Source organism: Bombyx mandarina, chromosome 16, assembly GCF_030267445.1.
Source record: "Bombyx mandarina strain Sakado chromosome 16, ASM3026744v2".
NCBI lineage: Eukaryota > Metazoa > Arthropoda > Insecta > Lepidoptera > Bombycidae > Bombyx > Bombyx mandarina.
The window spans coordinates 6,533,355-6,546,139 of NC_143222.1; the positions used below are offsets into that span (position 1 = coordinate 6,533,355).

General features: G+C 33.4%; 2 protein-coding genes across 2 annotated transcripts in view; one reads left to right on the top strand and one right to left on the bottom strand.

Moving 5' to 3' along the window:
* The window catches only part of vib (phosphatidylinositol transfer protein vib), a 28,954-nt gene extending 23,357 nt beyond the window's left edge, over positions 1-5,597 (bottom strand). The window contains exons 1-2 of the mRNA XM_028179507.2: positions 5,394-5,597; positions 5,038-5,068 (exon numbers count right to left, since the gene is read on the bottom strand). Coding sequence (XP_028035308.1) covers positions 5,038-5,068; positions 5,394-5,410 — 48 coding nt within the window. The 5' untranslated portion in view covers positions 5,411-5,597. The remainder of the gene's footprint in view (positions 1-5,037; positions 5,069-5,393) is intronic.
* A 1,143-nt stretch (positions 5,598-6,740) lies between these two features.
* On the top strand, positions 6,741-12,547 carry unc-119 (unc-119 lipid binding chaperone). The gene is made up of 3 exons (XM_028179523.2): positions 6,741-7,326; positions 7,479-7,651; positions 7,795-12,547. Exons 1-3 carry the CDS (start codon positions 6,974-6,976, stop codon positions 7,911-7,913), a joined length of 645 nt encoding a protein of 214 aa, XP_028035324.1. The 5' UTR covers positions 6,741-6,973; the 3' UTR covers positions 7,914-12,547.
* Positions 12,548-12,785: the final 238 nt, after the last annotated feature.

The following is a 12,785-nucleotide window of genomic DNA, read 5'->3' on the forward strand; positions in this document are numbered from 1 at the left end:
AACTATAACTCGAGTGTAATAGTGGATATCATAGAGGTTTGGGAACTTTGTGCGATTTCCTTGTTCACGTCGCTCATATCAATCTAATTCAAACAAACAAAATGGTTTGTTTTGTTCCTAAAATATATATAGAGATTAGAGTTATATCTAAAGTAATTAAATCGATTCTGAATGTTACCTAGCGCAAATATTAAAATCAGATGTATTAAAAAACGATGAATTATCAAACTACACAATATGCCATGTAATTCATGTAGTAAACGAGAATTTAAAAGAGTCATAAGCGGTATGTCCCTGACTAGCTGATGTCCTTGAGCATCTGTAATTACTAATCGGTGGATCGTATGTTCGTCTGCCATCAAGGGCAATAAAATAATGAATGGCTAGTAACCTAAGTACTGCACTGTTTTTCTTTTTTGGTGTACAATAAAGAATACTCTCTCTCTCTCTCTCTCCCTCTCCCTCTCTCTCTCTCTCTCTCTCTCTTTTTAAATTTTTTTTTAACATTTTTTCGATTACAGATACGTGATTATTGGACTAACCCATTTACTAGCTAAAAATTATCTGATAAACGAACGTTTTAATCGTGTCAAGTAATGTTTAAAATTAGCAGTCACCTACTAGATATAACTACTTGTAACATAAGTGAGTATAGATTATCGAATTTATCGCAAGCAATCCATAATTTTAAGTATTAATTTTTTAAATTAATTACCATATGAATAGGAAATTAATTTAGCAGAAAGACGTTAAAGGGAGTCAGTTCTTATTTCTCTGTAAAAAGTATTTAGATAATATGATTAGGAAACATTATTAAGCTTTAAAGATCAGAGGTCATGTATATTTTTTTGTTTTGTTTTTATTTCTTCGAAGTCGTCGTGACCTGAAGGATAAGACGTCCGGTGTATTCGTATATAGCGATGCATCGGTATTCGAATCCCACCGGCAGATACCAATTTTACCAATGAAATACGTACTTAACAAATTGACTTCCACAGTGAAGGAATAATATCGTGTAATAAAAATTAAACCCGCATAATTATAACTTGTGTAATTACTGGTTGTAAGACTTCGAGTCCACACGGGTAGGTACCACCACCCGCCTATTTCAGCCGTAAAGCAGTAATGCGTTTCGGTTTGAAGGGCGGGACAGCCCTTGTACTGTTAAAAGTGAGACCCTACAACTCGTGTCTCAAGGTGGGTGACGGCATTTACGTTGTCGATGTCTATGGGCTCCGGTAACCAATTAACATCAGGTGGGCCGGAGGTTTGTCCACCAATCTATGCTGTAACAAAAAGAAATAAAAAATATACGTGTAGATAACACGTTTAACGAGTAGAGGAAATCTTCTTATACACTTTAAAAATATTTGATTAATTGCAAAATGGCCTAGACCAAAGTTCAAGAGGAAACTAGAAACTATTAAACTATTTATATAGTTAACAAATAGCCTCGTGAAAATTATTTGTTTCATTGACACTTTTTTTTCTTTTTTAATAGCGCTGCTGAGCAGACGAACTGTAAGACTGACTCGGTATTTAGGGGTTACTGGAGCTCCAAGATTTCACGGCATCAATACCAAGCGCTCATCTCTTACTGGTGGCAGGACCTCTTGTGAGTCCGCACGGGTAGGTACCACCACCCTGCCAATTTCTGCGGTGAAGCCGTAATGCGTTTCGGTTTGAAGGGTGGGGCAGCCCATTTACGATGTAGGTGTCTATGGGCTCTGATAACCGCTTAACACCACGTGGGCCGTGAGCTCGCCCATCCACCTAAGCAATAAAAATAAACATGAGATCAAAATCTCAACTCTACTCACAGAACAGCTGTCCTATTCTACAAAACTGAGCATTTCGTAGGAAACAATGCTTATGATAGCTATCTGTGCAGGTGGGCTTACAATACGCAACTAGAAAAATCAATAAAATTAAACCGCTTTCAACGTCATTTCCTGTTTCGATCTTCTATATTGATGTACTAGATGATGCTCGGTTTTTTTTTTGATAACGTCATCTTGTTGTGTCTTTAAAGCGGTTAGTTGCCCTCAATTGCGAAAAATAGTATTATTATTCGCCAATAGATGTCGGGAAGAGTTGATTATTGAAAACTCGGAAAAAACACGATTTATCGCTCCGAAATCCCCTGTATACTAAATTTTATGAAAATCGTTGGAGCCGTTTCCGAGATTCAGATTATATTTAAATTAATATACAAGAATTGCTCGTTTAAAGGTATAAGATTATTATGCCTAAAGAACGAATAGGGCGCTTTTGAAAACAATGACAACTAGCGGGTGTCTGGTATCGAACAATAAAATAATTATTATGAATACATAAAAAAATACATTTAGACGTAATTCCGTTTGAACTCAGTAAGTTGTATGTTGCCAACGTATTGTTCGAGTCGTTTGTTCAACTGTTTTTATATGAACGACAATGGTATCTAGTGAATCACAAAGCCATAACGATAACTTTCAAATAATAGTTTAGGTTTAATTCTGACTTATTGTCAGCGCGGTATTAACGTTGTTGACTATGGGCTCCACTAATAACTTGATATTAGATGGGCGGTGAAGTTCTATCCTTCCTAATACGTCGTTTGATATGAATCAATAGTTTATTGTCTTTATTTATATTATCTAATTATGTACATATTTTATTTAATCTTATTGATATATGTATTTTCATATATTCTCTAACTTTCCTAATCATTCCCTTGCGAATCCGATCAAGTCTTTTTTGACTACGTAGTTTCCCAACCTTTTATTTTGCTAGGTGGCAAATACGCAAGCCGCGCGAGCCAAAATCAAACAGAAGAAGAACAAATGTAAAACAAAAAAATCTTATACCTACTGTTCTTGTTTCAGAATGAGCATGATTTATTGTATCGACAGCAGATTTTAACGAAAAATGATGATGAACGGTATTTAAATGATTAAAGGTCACTTAAACACTACAAAAACTCAATAATTACGTCAACGTACGTTTGAATACGTCTAAACAGGATAGAAAACTATTTTATTCACAAGATACTTAGCTGAGTTTTTGTATGCTTGTGATTCGAATATAGTATGATGTTCTCGTGACAGAATCAAAATTTTAACTCCAATAATTTAATAATTATTTTTGATAAAGCTAGATCAGTAAACGAGTTCACGACCCACCTGATGTATCTTGTTTGAGTTGTTACTGTAATGAAATATGTTTTTTAAACTGTAACGCAAATAACAAGTTTTTTGTGGAGGTCCCAGATGTGAATTTTTTATTAGTGCCTTTTGACAAAATTTTAAAGATAAATATTTTTTTGTACTGTTTTACATAAACGATTCAAACGATCCAAATATTGATACTAAGGGACTTTTTAATTTCACTTATTAAATATATATGTATAAGGATGAAGTCGTCGTGGCCTAAAGGATAAGACGTCCGGTGCATTCGTATGTAGCGATGCACCGGTGTTCGAATCCCGCAGGCGGGTACCAATTTTTCTAATGAAATACGTACTCAACAAATGTTCACGATTGACTTCCACGGTGAAGGAATAACATCGTGTAATAAAAATCAAACACGCAAAATTATAATTTGCGTAATCACTGGTGGTAGGACCTCTTGGGGGTCCGCACCACCACTATTTCCGCCGTGAAGCAGTAATGCGTTTCGGTTCGAAGGGTGGGGGCAGCTCTTGTAACTATACTGAGACCTTAGAAGTTATATTTCGAGGTGGGTGGTGCATTTACGTTGTAGATGTCTATGGGCTCCAGTAACCACTTAACACCAGGTTGGCTGTGAGCTCGTTCATCCATCAATGCAATAAATAAAAAAAATGAAAAAATGAAAATGTAACATGAATCTCAATCTTATGTATGTGATTATGTATGTATCTTGTGTATGTATGTGATTATGTTGAATATCAAGTGTACTTGGATGACAGTATTCATTATATATAACTAATCTTAATATATATTGAAACATTATTGGAAAATTATTAACTTATTAGAATTATAAGTGTTATGCTACTTACATATCTACAGGTTGGAAAACAACAGACATGTTTTTGATAGAAAAACCAATTCTCGCCCATTTTTAAAATACCTTTATAGATATTTAGTAACAGACGATGGGTTTATTTGTTTCAAAAAGATGTAACAATTAAAAGCAAAAATTGAACAGTGCTTGGTGGATATCAACAAACAAGAGTAATTTAATTTGAATTTTAAGAAAAAGAGGTTAAAATAAAATCTAGGATATTTTAGACATCAATTTAATCTGATTATTCAAATTTTATATTTTTCGATTTAATTTTCCATCAGTGAACATCTTTTTTTAAAAAAACAACTTCATATGAATAGCAAGTTATTCAAACTATTTATTTGACAATTCCTACTAACTTTTTAATGCAGTAAATTTGTGGTAAACCTATGTATGGAAAAATTGTTTATTTTCATTGATAATCCAAGAGTTAATAAAGATAATTATCTACTGATAACATTGATTATACTACACTTTTGATTTGATATCAGAAAATTTTATTTGGTGTGTGCAATCACTTGCAAAATTTATGAAACAAGTAACTATCTCCTTAAAACTCAGTACATTCGAGTATTTGTTTTATGTTCCGCTTCTAATAAATAATGAAATAAATAAATAAATAAATAATGAAGCTGATAATATTAGAGTAGCTTTTGTGTGATTCTGAAGCTATGTATCTTTTTGTATTGCTCGGGTGGGTGAACGAGCTTAGTTTTTTCTTATTTATTTTTTATTACTTAGATGGCTTAGGGGTGCTAAATGATTAATTTACTATAGACATTACAATCAAATGCACTCACAGACTTTTTTTCTATATGTAACAGATATACCCATCCGCCTTGACAGTATTTCATAAAAAATACTTAATTTTACTTTGAATGCAAAGTATGCCAAATATTGTTAGCTTGGTAATAAAATTCAGATGAAACCTGGGAAATCTTCGAAATGAAATAAGTATACGACCTTGATACATTAACCTAATTTTTATTTCTTTTGTGTTGCACTTACCTCTTCAACTGTTAGAGGAAGTGTGACTCGGCTGAAATGGAAAATAATTTCTTTTAAAAACTATTTCTAAATCATCATATTTTTTAGTGAATTTGTTTGCTTAATCGTTTTATATTGAAATCTGTGGCCAGATCCCATTCAAAACCTTGACCTGGCCAGCTGTCAATGTCAGAACCTCCGGTTCATCATAAATCCAGGAGTTCTGCGTTAAGCAGCGAGTTGCTTTCAAAGATGCTGATAAAGCAAAATTGTTACCTACTGTCCACATCGGTTTGGAAGCAAATATCGATTCACATTTGTAATAAGTATTGTTGCAGCAAAGCTTAGTATAATGTTAATATACTGTGAATACTTACTATTCTTTGATAATCATGTTCAATAATTTTTTCACTTAAATGCACATGAAACTATCCACTAACACATTAAAATAGGCTTATCACAGACTAGAATTGAGCGGCAACCAGATTATTGGCAGATTATTTTAATTTTAATCTATGACTGGCCGACCAATGGAAATGACAAGGCGCATGCTTCAGCAGACGCAACGGATATTACGTCAAGATTTGGATTTTCCTTTATACGAAACAAGTTTTATAGAGTGAATTGTAAATTGTAATCTAATTATTCCTCAGTTTTAGAGTTGTTTTAAATTTTAATATGACTGAAAATAGCAGGGTTATCATAATATATTTATTAATATGTCAGGAAGTTTTGCGTTAAGAAAAAAATTAAAATAATTATTTTATCATGAATATTTTATTTTGAAATAGATTTATTAAATCTAGGTAAAAGACTTCAACCTATTTGGAGGAAGTCGAAAAAGAAAAAAAAGAATGACAGACGATTGCCCAAAAAGGATGAAAACAATTTATATGTAAAAGGGTTGTAAAAAACTGATGCAGATATAAAATATATAAGACACGATAGTTAAGCATGTTTCATTAAAGAAACTATACGAAAGGTCTTTCCTATGATTACATCTATGTTTGAGTTTAAATTTAACCCAGATGGGGTTAAATTTGTTGCATTTTAGCGATAGAAAGATTTTTTTATATTACTCTTTGGTCCAAAAACGACTACAGCTTGATTTGTAGATCAGTTGGTACGTAAAATAGCGATTATTTATGTATTATTGTAGCTACAATACGCAGCGTTACTGCATTAGGCCTTTTACAATGATCGAAGTATTTGATGCGCTAAACCGGATTTCAATCTATGTTTGTGCACAATGCAAATCTGTTAATTTTTTGTGTCATGGAGGTTTTAACTTCTACACATCCAAACTATAATATTTATAATACTTCTGCAGTACAACATTGTATTATTTATTCAGAAATATTTATGTGCTTATTTTCATTTCTAGAAATAAAGAACACTCGCTTTTCCTTACTAACGCATCGAGAGCACATCCGACAGGTCTATCATTGGTGGCAATCTATGCTCGAAACGCAAACCGGAAACGCGAAATTCCAGTTTACGCAAAAATATTGTATGATTGTAGGTAACATGAGTTTCAAGCTGATATATAAAATAAAGCATATGGGCTTCCTTCATATTTCATAGATCATCTATTTTTGGTCTGTATAATTTTACAATTACAGCAAATGACAATGAAAAGTTCAACTGCAGAATGCAATAGATAATTTTTTTTGTTGAACGAATGACATTGATGCTCAGACTTATGACAGTTTATGTCATTAAATATTTGACAGATCGAGTCAAGAAGCCCGGAAAACCCTTGAAAACAAGAAAATGGTGTTGTAAAAAGACCATTTTTTTCTTCTTTTCAAAAATTTGGAGACTGGTTTTGATGGTTTAAAAAGTAAAAGATAAAATGTTTTGATATAATCTACGTTCTACAAATCTTATAATTTCACTAGTGCCTCCCTTTTTAAACTTAAGCTCTGAAAACCATACAGGTTACTTTGTCCGCAAAATGAGCCTAGTCGGAAAAAAATGTGAATCGATATCTTTACATGAATCAATTAAAGACGATGTGATTTCCAATCAAGTAACTCCTGAAGATGTATTGAGATTGGAGAGAATTACAGATACATACCTCTGCAGCCCTGAAGCTAATGTATACGATATCGATTTTACGAGATTTAAAATTCGAGATTTAGAAACTGGAACAGTGTTATTTGAAATAGCTAAACCTCCGACTGATTTCGGCGTCGATAATGATTCTTTGGAAGATTCCACAGAGGAGCCCTTGGATCCAAATGCGGGGAGATTTGTTCGTTATCAATTCACACCACAATTTCTGAAGTTGAAAACTGTTGGCGCTACGTGAGTATCGACAATATATAAATTTCTTTATTTTTTTCTCTAAGTACATTCTAACAAAAAAAAAAAAGTTGTGACTTGAAACATTGTTTGGTGCCTTATCTTAATAAACATAAAAATATAAGATTTCTGATGGTATTTTTTGATTTGTGTAGAGTGGAATTCACAGTTGGGGCTCGTCCAGTTAACCATTTCAGAATGATTGAGAAGCACTTCTTCAGGGATACACTACTGAAAACTTTTGATTTTGAGTTTGGTTTCTGTATTCCATTTTCAAGAAACACTTGCGAGCACATTTATGAGTTTCCAACGTTACCCCCTGACTTAGGTAAGTTGATAAAAATACATTTTATTACTTAGCATAAAATTAAGGCCAGATTACTTGAAAATAGTAATTGTTTTGTCAGTTATTTGCAAGAAAATATGTTAAGATGTAATATTTGGTGACAAGTAATAAATTTAATGTTTTAGTTGAGGAAATGATTGCTGCTCCTTTCGAGACATGTTCTGACAGTTTTTACTTCGTGGACAACCAATTGGTGATGCATAACAAAGCAGATTATGCTTATAATGGAGGTATCAACAATTAAAGTCTACTAATCACAATATTTTGGAGAGATTGCACACTTTCACAAAACAAAAAAAAGTTTAGTTATTGAATATTTACATTAGTTAGGTAATTATGTTTAATTTTTTACTTTTACTAAAATTGTGATAATATTGAAAATTTAATTTTATTTACATGTTTAATTATATTTAGTATTTTTACATGTGGGTAGTGTTGCCCTATAAGTCACACAAAAAGAAATAGGTAATCTCATGATGATATTTAGATAATAAGTTTTTATTAAAGACATTCCACATATTATATTTATCAAGTGGACTGAAAATAATTATGCTCTTTCATGTTAGAAAAGATGATAATATGGAACAATTAATAATTCATCGTAAATATACTTTCAATAATTGAATCTCAAGTGTTTAATCATTGACAAAATATAGCTTGTTTTAATAGAAGATTGAAAAGTCAATGGGAAAATATATATACTTATAGCTTTTTCGATAGTCTTAAATATTTGTTATATTTTTATTAAATTATGTAATGATTTAAATATTAGATATTTTATAAAGGAAATTGACACCAATGAGCACAGAGTTTGGATCTACACCAAAACTTTAATTTGTGTGAATCACAATTTTAGATAATAATAGGAAGTAGTTGTTTCACTACTATCTGATGCTAGTCATTTGTGCAAGTTCTCAGTGACATTTGAGTGATAACAATAATGTGCATTTGGAGATGTACAGGGATTATGAAAAATTGATAATAATAATGTCCTTCCCCATTTAAATATACTTATTATTCTCACACATTCTAATGGTATACAAATGAAAAATTGAAGTTTAAAATTGTAAATAAACAATGTATAAATTGAAATTTACAATCAATGCAAATCTTATTAAGTTATAAGTAAAGCTTAAATAAACAACCATCTTAAACACAGTGATAATTTTAACAAAATATATGCTAATAATAAAAACCTCTGATCTCAATCTATGACTGAAATTGCTTTCAAATTTTTAACGCAATCTTCAATGGACTGATTAGTATTTTTTTATGAACAAATTATAATTTGTGGCATTTAAACCTGGTTCAAAATTTGTTCTCTTACGTTTCTCAACACAGCATGAGTTGAGTTCTCCTAGCACAGATCATTTTTGCCATCTAGACCTTGAGTGCATTGCACTCAGGAAACATCTTAGAGGGACCAAGTTGTTCCTTGAGTGCTAGGATATATCCTTGAAATGAAGTTTGAAGAAAGTGCAACTGGCATTGCTAATGTCTATGAGCGACTGTGCCCTCTCATGATCATTTAAGCGGGGTGCACAGTTGAATGAAACTTATATTGGTAATGGAGAACTCTTCAAAAAGAAAATATTTTTCCCCATACTTAAAGCATCAAGCTGGGATTTCAAAGTCTGAAAATCATATATAATAATCCCTCCACAAATCGTAGAATTCAATGTTTCCTGATGCAGACAAATCGTAGAATTCAATGTTTCCTGATGCAGACAAATTGTAGATAAGTGTGAAAAAAGTATATGAAATCAACTGCCATTTTTTTAGCTAAAACAAGTTTTCATTTTGTTACTTTACTAAAACCAATGATCAAGATCAAACATATTTTGAATCATGCGTAAACTTTGTAAGATTTGCGTGTTGGTTAATAGTGACATGAAGCAGAATCCTTTTAAATATGCTGGTAGAAATGTCATGCCGTCCAAAAACCCTTTATTTCATCAAGTGACCTTCTTTTAAATTTTATGTCTATAAAATCACCTAACACCATGTGTTCAATGAGTGAATCTACTTTTAATCTGTTTACTTGGGTTGGGTATTGCACAGGTCGTAAAATATGTTATATAATCGTATGTGACGTGTTTGAATAACTCATATTATTTTTCAACAAACAAAATTGTATGTAATATTTTATGTCAAATAATATGGGAGCTGTAGTATTAGGCAAAATTTTGGGGGCGGCTAAATTCACTAGGATATATTAAGAAAACGTTACTAGTGAGACTCGCAATGAGCGGAAGCAAGAGGGTGATTGTCAAATTACAGTAACCTTTCAGTTGTAATGCTAGTAGTAACTAAAGCACTGTGTGCTTAATGCGAGTTTGTGGGGGCGCTGTTCCAACTCCATACAAATTTGAGTTCAAAAATCCTAAAGTTAAAAACTCGCATTAAGCGTACAAATGTCACCGTACTCGTCGAAGGGTTCAGGGTTCAGGGTGACCTTGGTACATAGCATCGGCCCGCTGAGTTTTTTGCTCTTTTTCAATGCGTTGCGATTCCTATCAGTCTTGACTTTCTCGGAGGCGTTGTGGTAGTTATCAGCAACTACTCTCTCGTAGAGCGAAAGCCAAAGCTGAATTAATTGGCTTTAAAAAAAACTAACGTACCTGTTTAGCTGTATTATTTTAGAATGCTGTTTTAAAACAAACAAAAAATACAACAATTAATAACGCTATTTCTTTATCATTTCCTCTGAAATAAACTACCCTATAAAATCAGTGCATAAAAAGAGCAAGTTGTTGTCGACATTGATAAATGTGTAAAACCTAAAACCATAATATTAGGGGTTAAGTATGAAATTGTCGATTTGTACTGAAAAATCTAAATTCGTTTTTTTTCATTTAACATATTTATTTAATCAAAATATCTACCATTATTGTCTATACATTGCTGCCATCTAATAGGAAGGTCATTTATGACTTTCCGATAGAACTCTGGTGATCTAGATTCTTCAAACTGTGTGAAAGCATTCTGCACTGCCTCCTGGTAAGAAGATTTGGTACTTACGTATTAACGCCACCGCGGCAAAAATTCTATTAAAAAGCCGCCTTATCTCCGGCGCTGCGAGAAGAGCAGCGCTTCCGCCCTTGCGTGCCGAAGCACGATCACTCGTGCTCCGCTTCGTAGTTCGTAGCCTCAGTCGCTCCGCCCTCGCACTGTTCCTGTGCTCCGTCACAGCGGGCGAGAACAGTTATCCCTCCGCGCCTCCGGTTTTTATATACACTCTAGGGGTAGGGCAGACAACACCAGGTGGAAAGTGGGGTGCTCTGATTCGCTTTTCCAAAATTTTCGATTATTTATGCAATTTTATTGCCAAAACCCGAGCAATTTTACTATTGCTAACCATTATATTTTTGCCGCGGTGGCGTTAATACGTAAGTACCGAAAAAATTTTATCACGTAGAAAACTTCATAAAAACGTACACGTGCTGTACCTATGACGTCTCGCGTTATCATGGAGCAATAATGGTGAAGATCGGTTCATGAATCGAGGCTGTTTCACAGCAAGTTTTGGTATCATTGTTCGGAGTTCGGCACAGTAGGCATCGGCCGTTATTGCTTGACCAGATCGGAGAAAGCTATAGTGAATAACCCCATGCTAAGACTACCAAACAGTTACCGTTACCTTTTTATTGGTAAGGTTTGCTTTAGGACGTTTAGGACACTGTTGCGGCGTTTGACCTGGGATCAGCCATTGCATTTTTCGTAAAGAATCCACTTTTCATCACACGTCACAATTCGATCCAATATTCCTTCATTTCTGTGTCGATTCAACAAGGCACCACAATTTTCAACGCGTGTTTTTCTGCAGATCGGTCAAATCATGAGGCACCCATTTTTCATATTTTTTATTTTATTGATTTGATAAATGAGCTAATATTGTTGGTAAGGTAACGTTAAACCATGCCGCTAATTCCTGGGTAGTTCGGCTCGGATCGGCTTCCACCATCTCTTTCGATTCATTGTTATTCACATGTGTGGGCGGTCTACGTGGTTTGTTCTTCATATCAAAATCTCCATCACGAGTGTTTAAACCAAAGTCGCGCGGTGCGTTCATTAGCAATCACCTCTCCAAACGCAACATTGATATTGCGAGCTGTTTCTGCAGCGTTACTTCCGCGTCGGAACTCATATTCAAAAATCATTCGAATTTTCGAAATATTCATCTTTCTTGTATAAGCTGATTAAAAAAGCAACTGAAAGTCGATAATCGAATGTTGCACATTTAAAAAAAAGATCCTCATAGGTACCATTTGAAAAAAGTTTCACTCAAACCATGAAGGTCCTGTATCAGTTCGAAGTACCTATTAAATTAAAACGGAAATTTCATACTTTAACCCCTATTATTTTGTGCGTTTACTAGGTAGGTATTCAAGGCGTTATTTTGCAGTTTAATTTTAATGAACTTGTGGCGGTAGCCATCAATGCGATGCTACTGCATTCACATATTTGACTATCAAATTTACGAAAACTGAATAAAAATCGATTGGCAGTTAAAAATATAAATCATAAAAGCCAAATTCCAACCTACCAAATTTTTATATCCTTTGAAACTTCTAGCGACAGCTATTGGTAGAATTGGTAAAATCAGTTTTAAATATTGTAGCCCACACACGTAGGTAATACGTAAACCGACAAAAGTTAGATAGGGAGAGAAAAAAACTTGGAAGAAACAGCCAACTAGTGGCACCAGTAATCATCAATTAAACCAGCAATAAAATTAGTAGGTAGCATAGTAATTTGGGATGGATAAAATAGAAGAAGAAACTTATGTGATGTTGCAGATTAGTTCATAACTCTAAATCGTTAATTTACTCACTGTTTAACTAGTTTTCTCAGAAATAAAAAGAATGAATAAAATGATTTCGGAAGTTTTATTTTACCTATGTTTACCTCCCAATTTTTTCAGTTCGGTGTTAAAATTCATTTTTTCGCAGATTCCAAAATTTCCTTTCATAGAACGCTCCCGGTGGTTGATTTAAAAAGACAATCACACAGCACAGTTGGTTTTAGCGGCCACAAACATCTTAAAACAAATGTCTCCCGCCTATCTACCCTTGAGATTCGAGATCTAAGTTTTAATTGGATTATGGCATTATGG

Coding starts and splice junctions, on each gene's coding strand:
- unc-119 (XM_028179523.2), top strand. CDS start 6,974: ATGAGCCTAGTCGGAAAAAAATGTGAATCGATATCTTTACATGAATCA. Junction 7,327..7,478: donor TTGAAAACTGTTGGCGCTAC/GTGAGTATCGAC, acceptor TGATTTGTGTAG/AGTGGAATTCACAGTTGGGG. Junction 7,652..7,794: donor AACGTTACCCCCTGACTTAG/GTAAGTTGATAA, acceptor TTAATGTTTTAG/TTGAGGAAATGATTGCTGCT.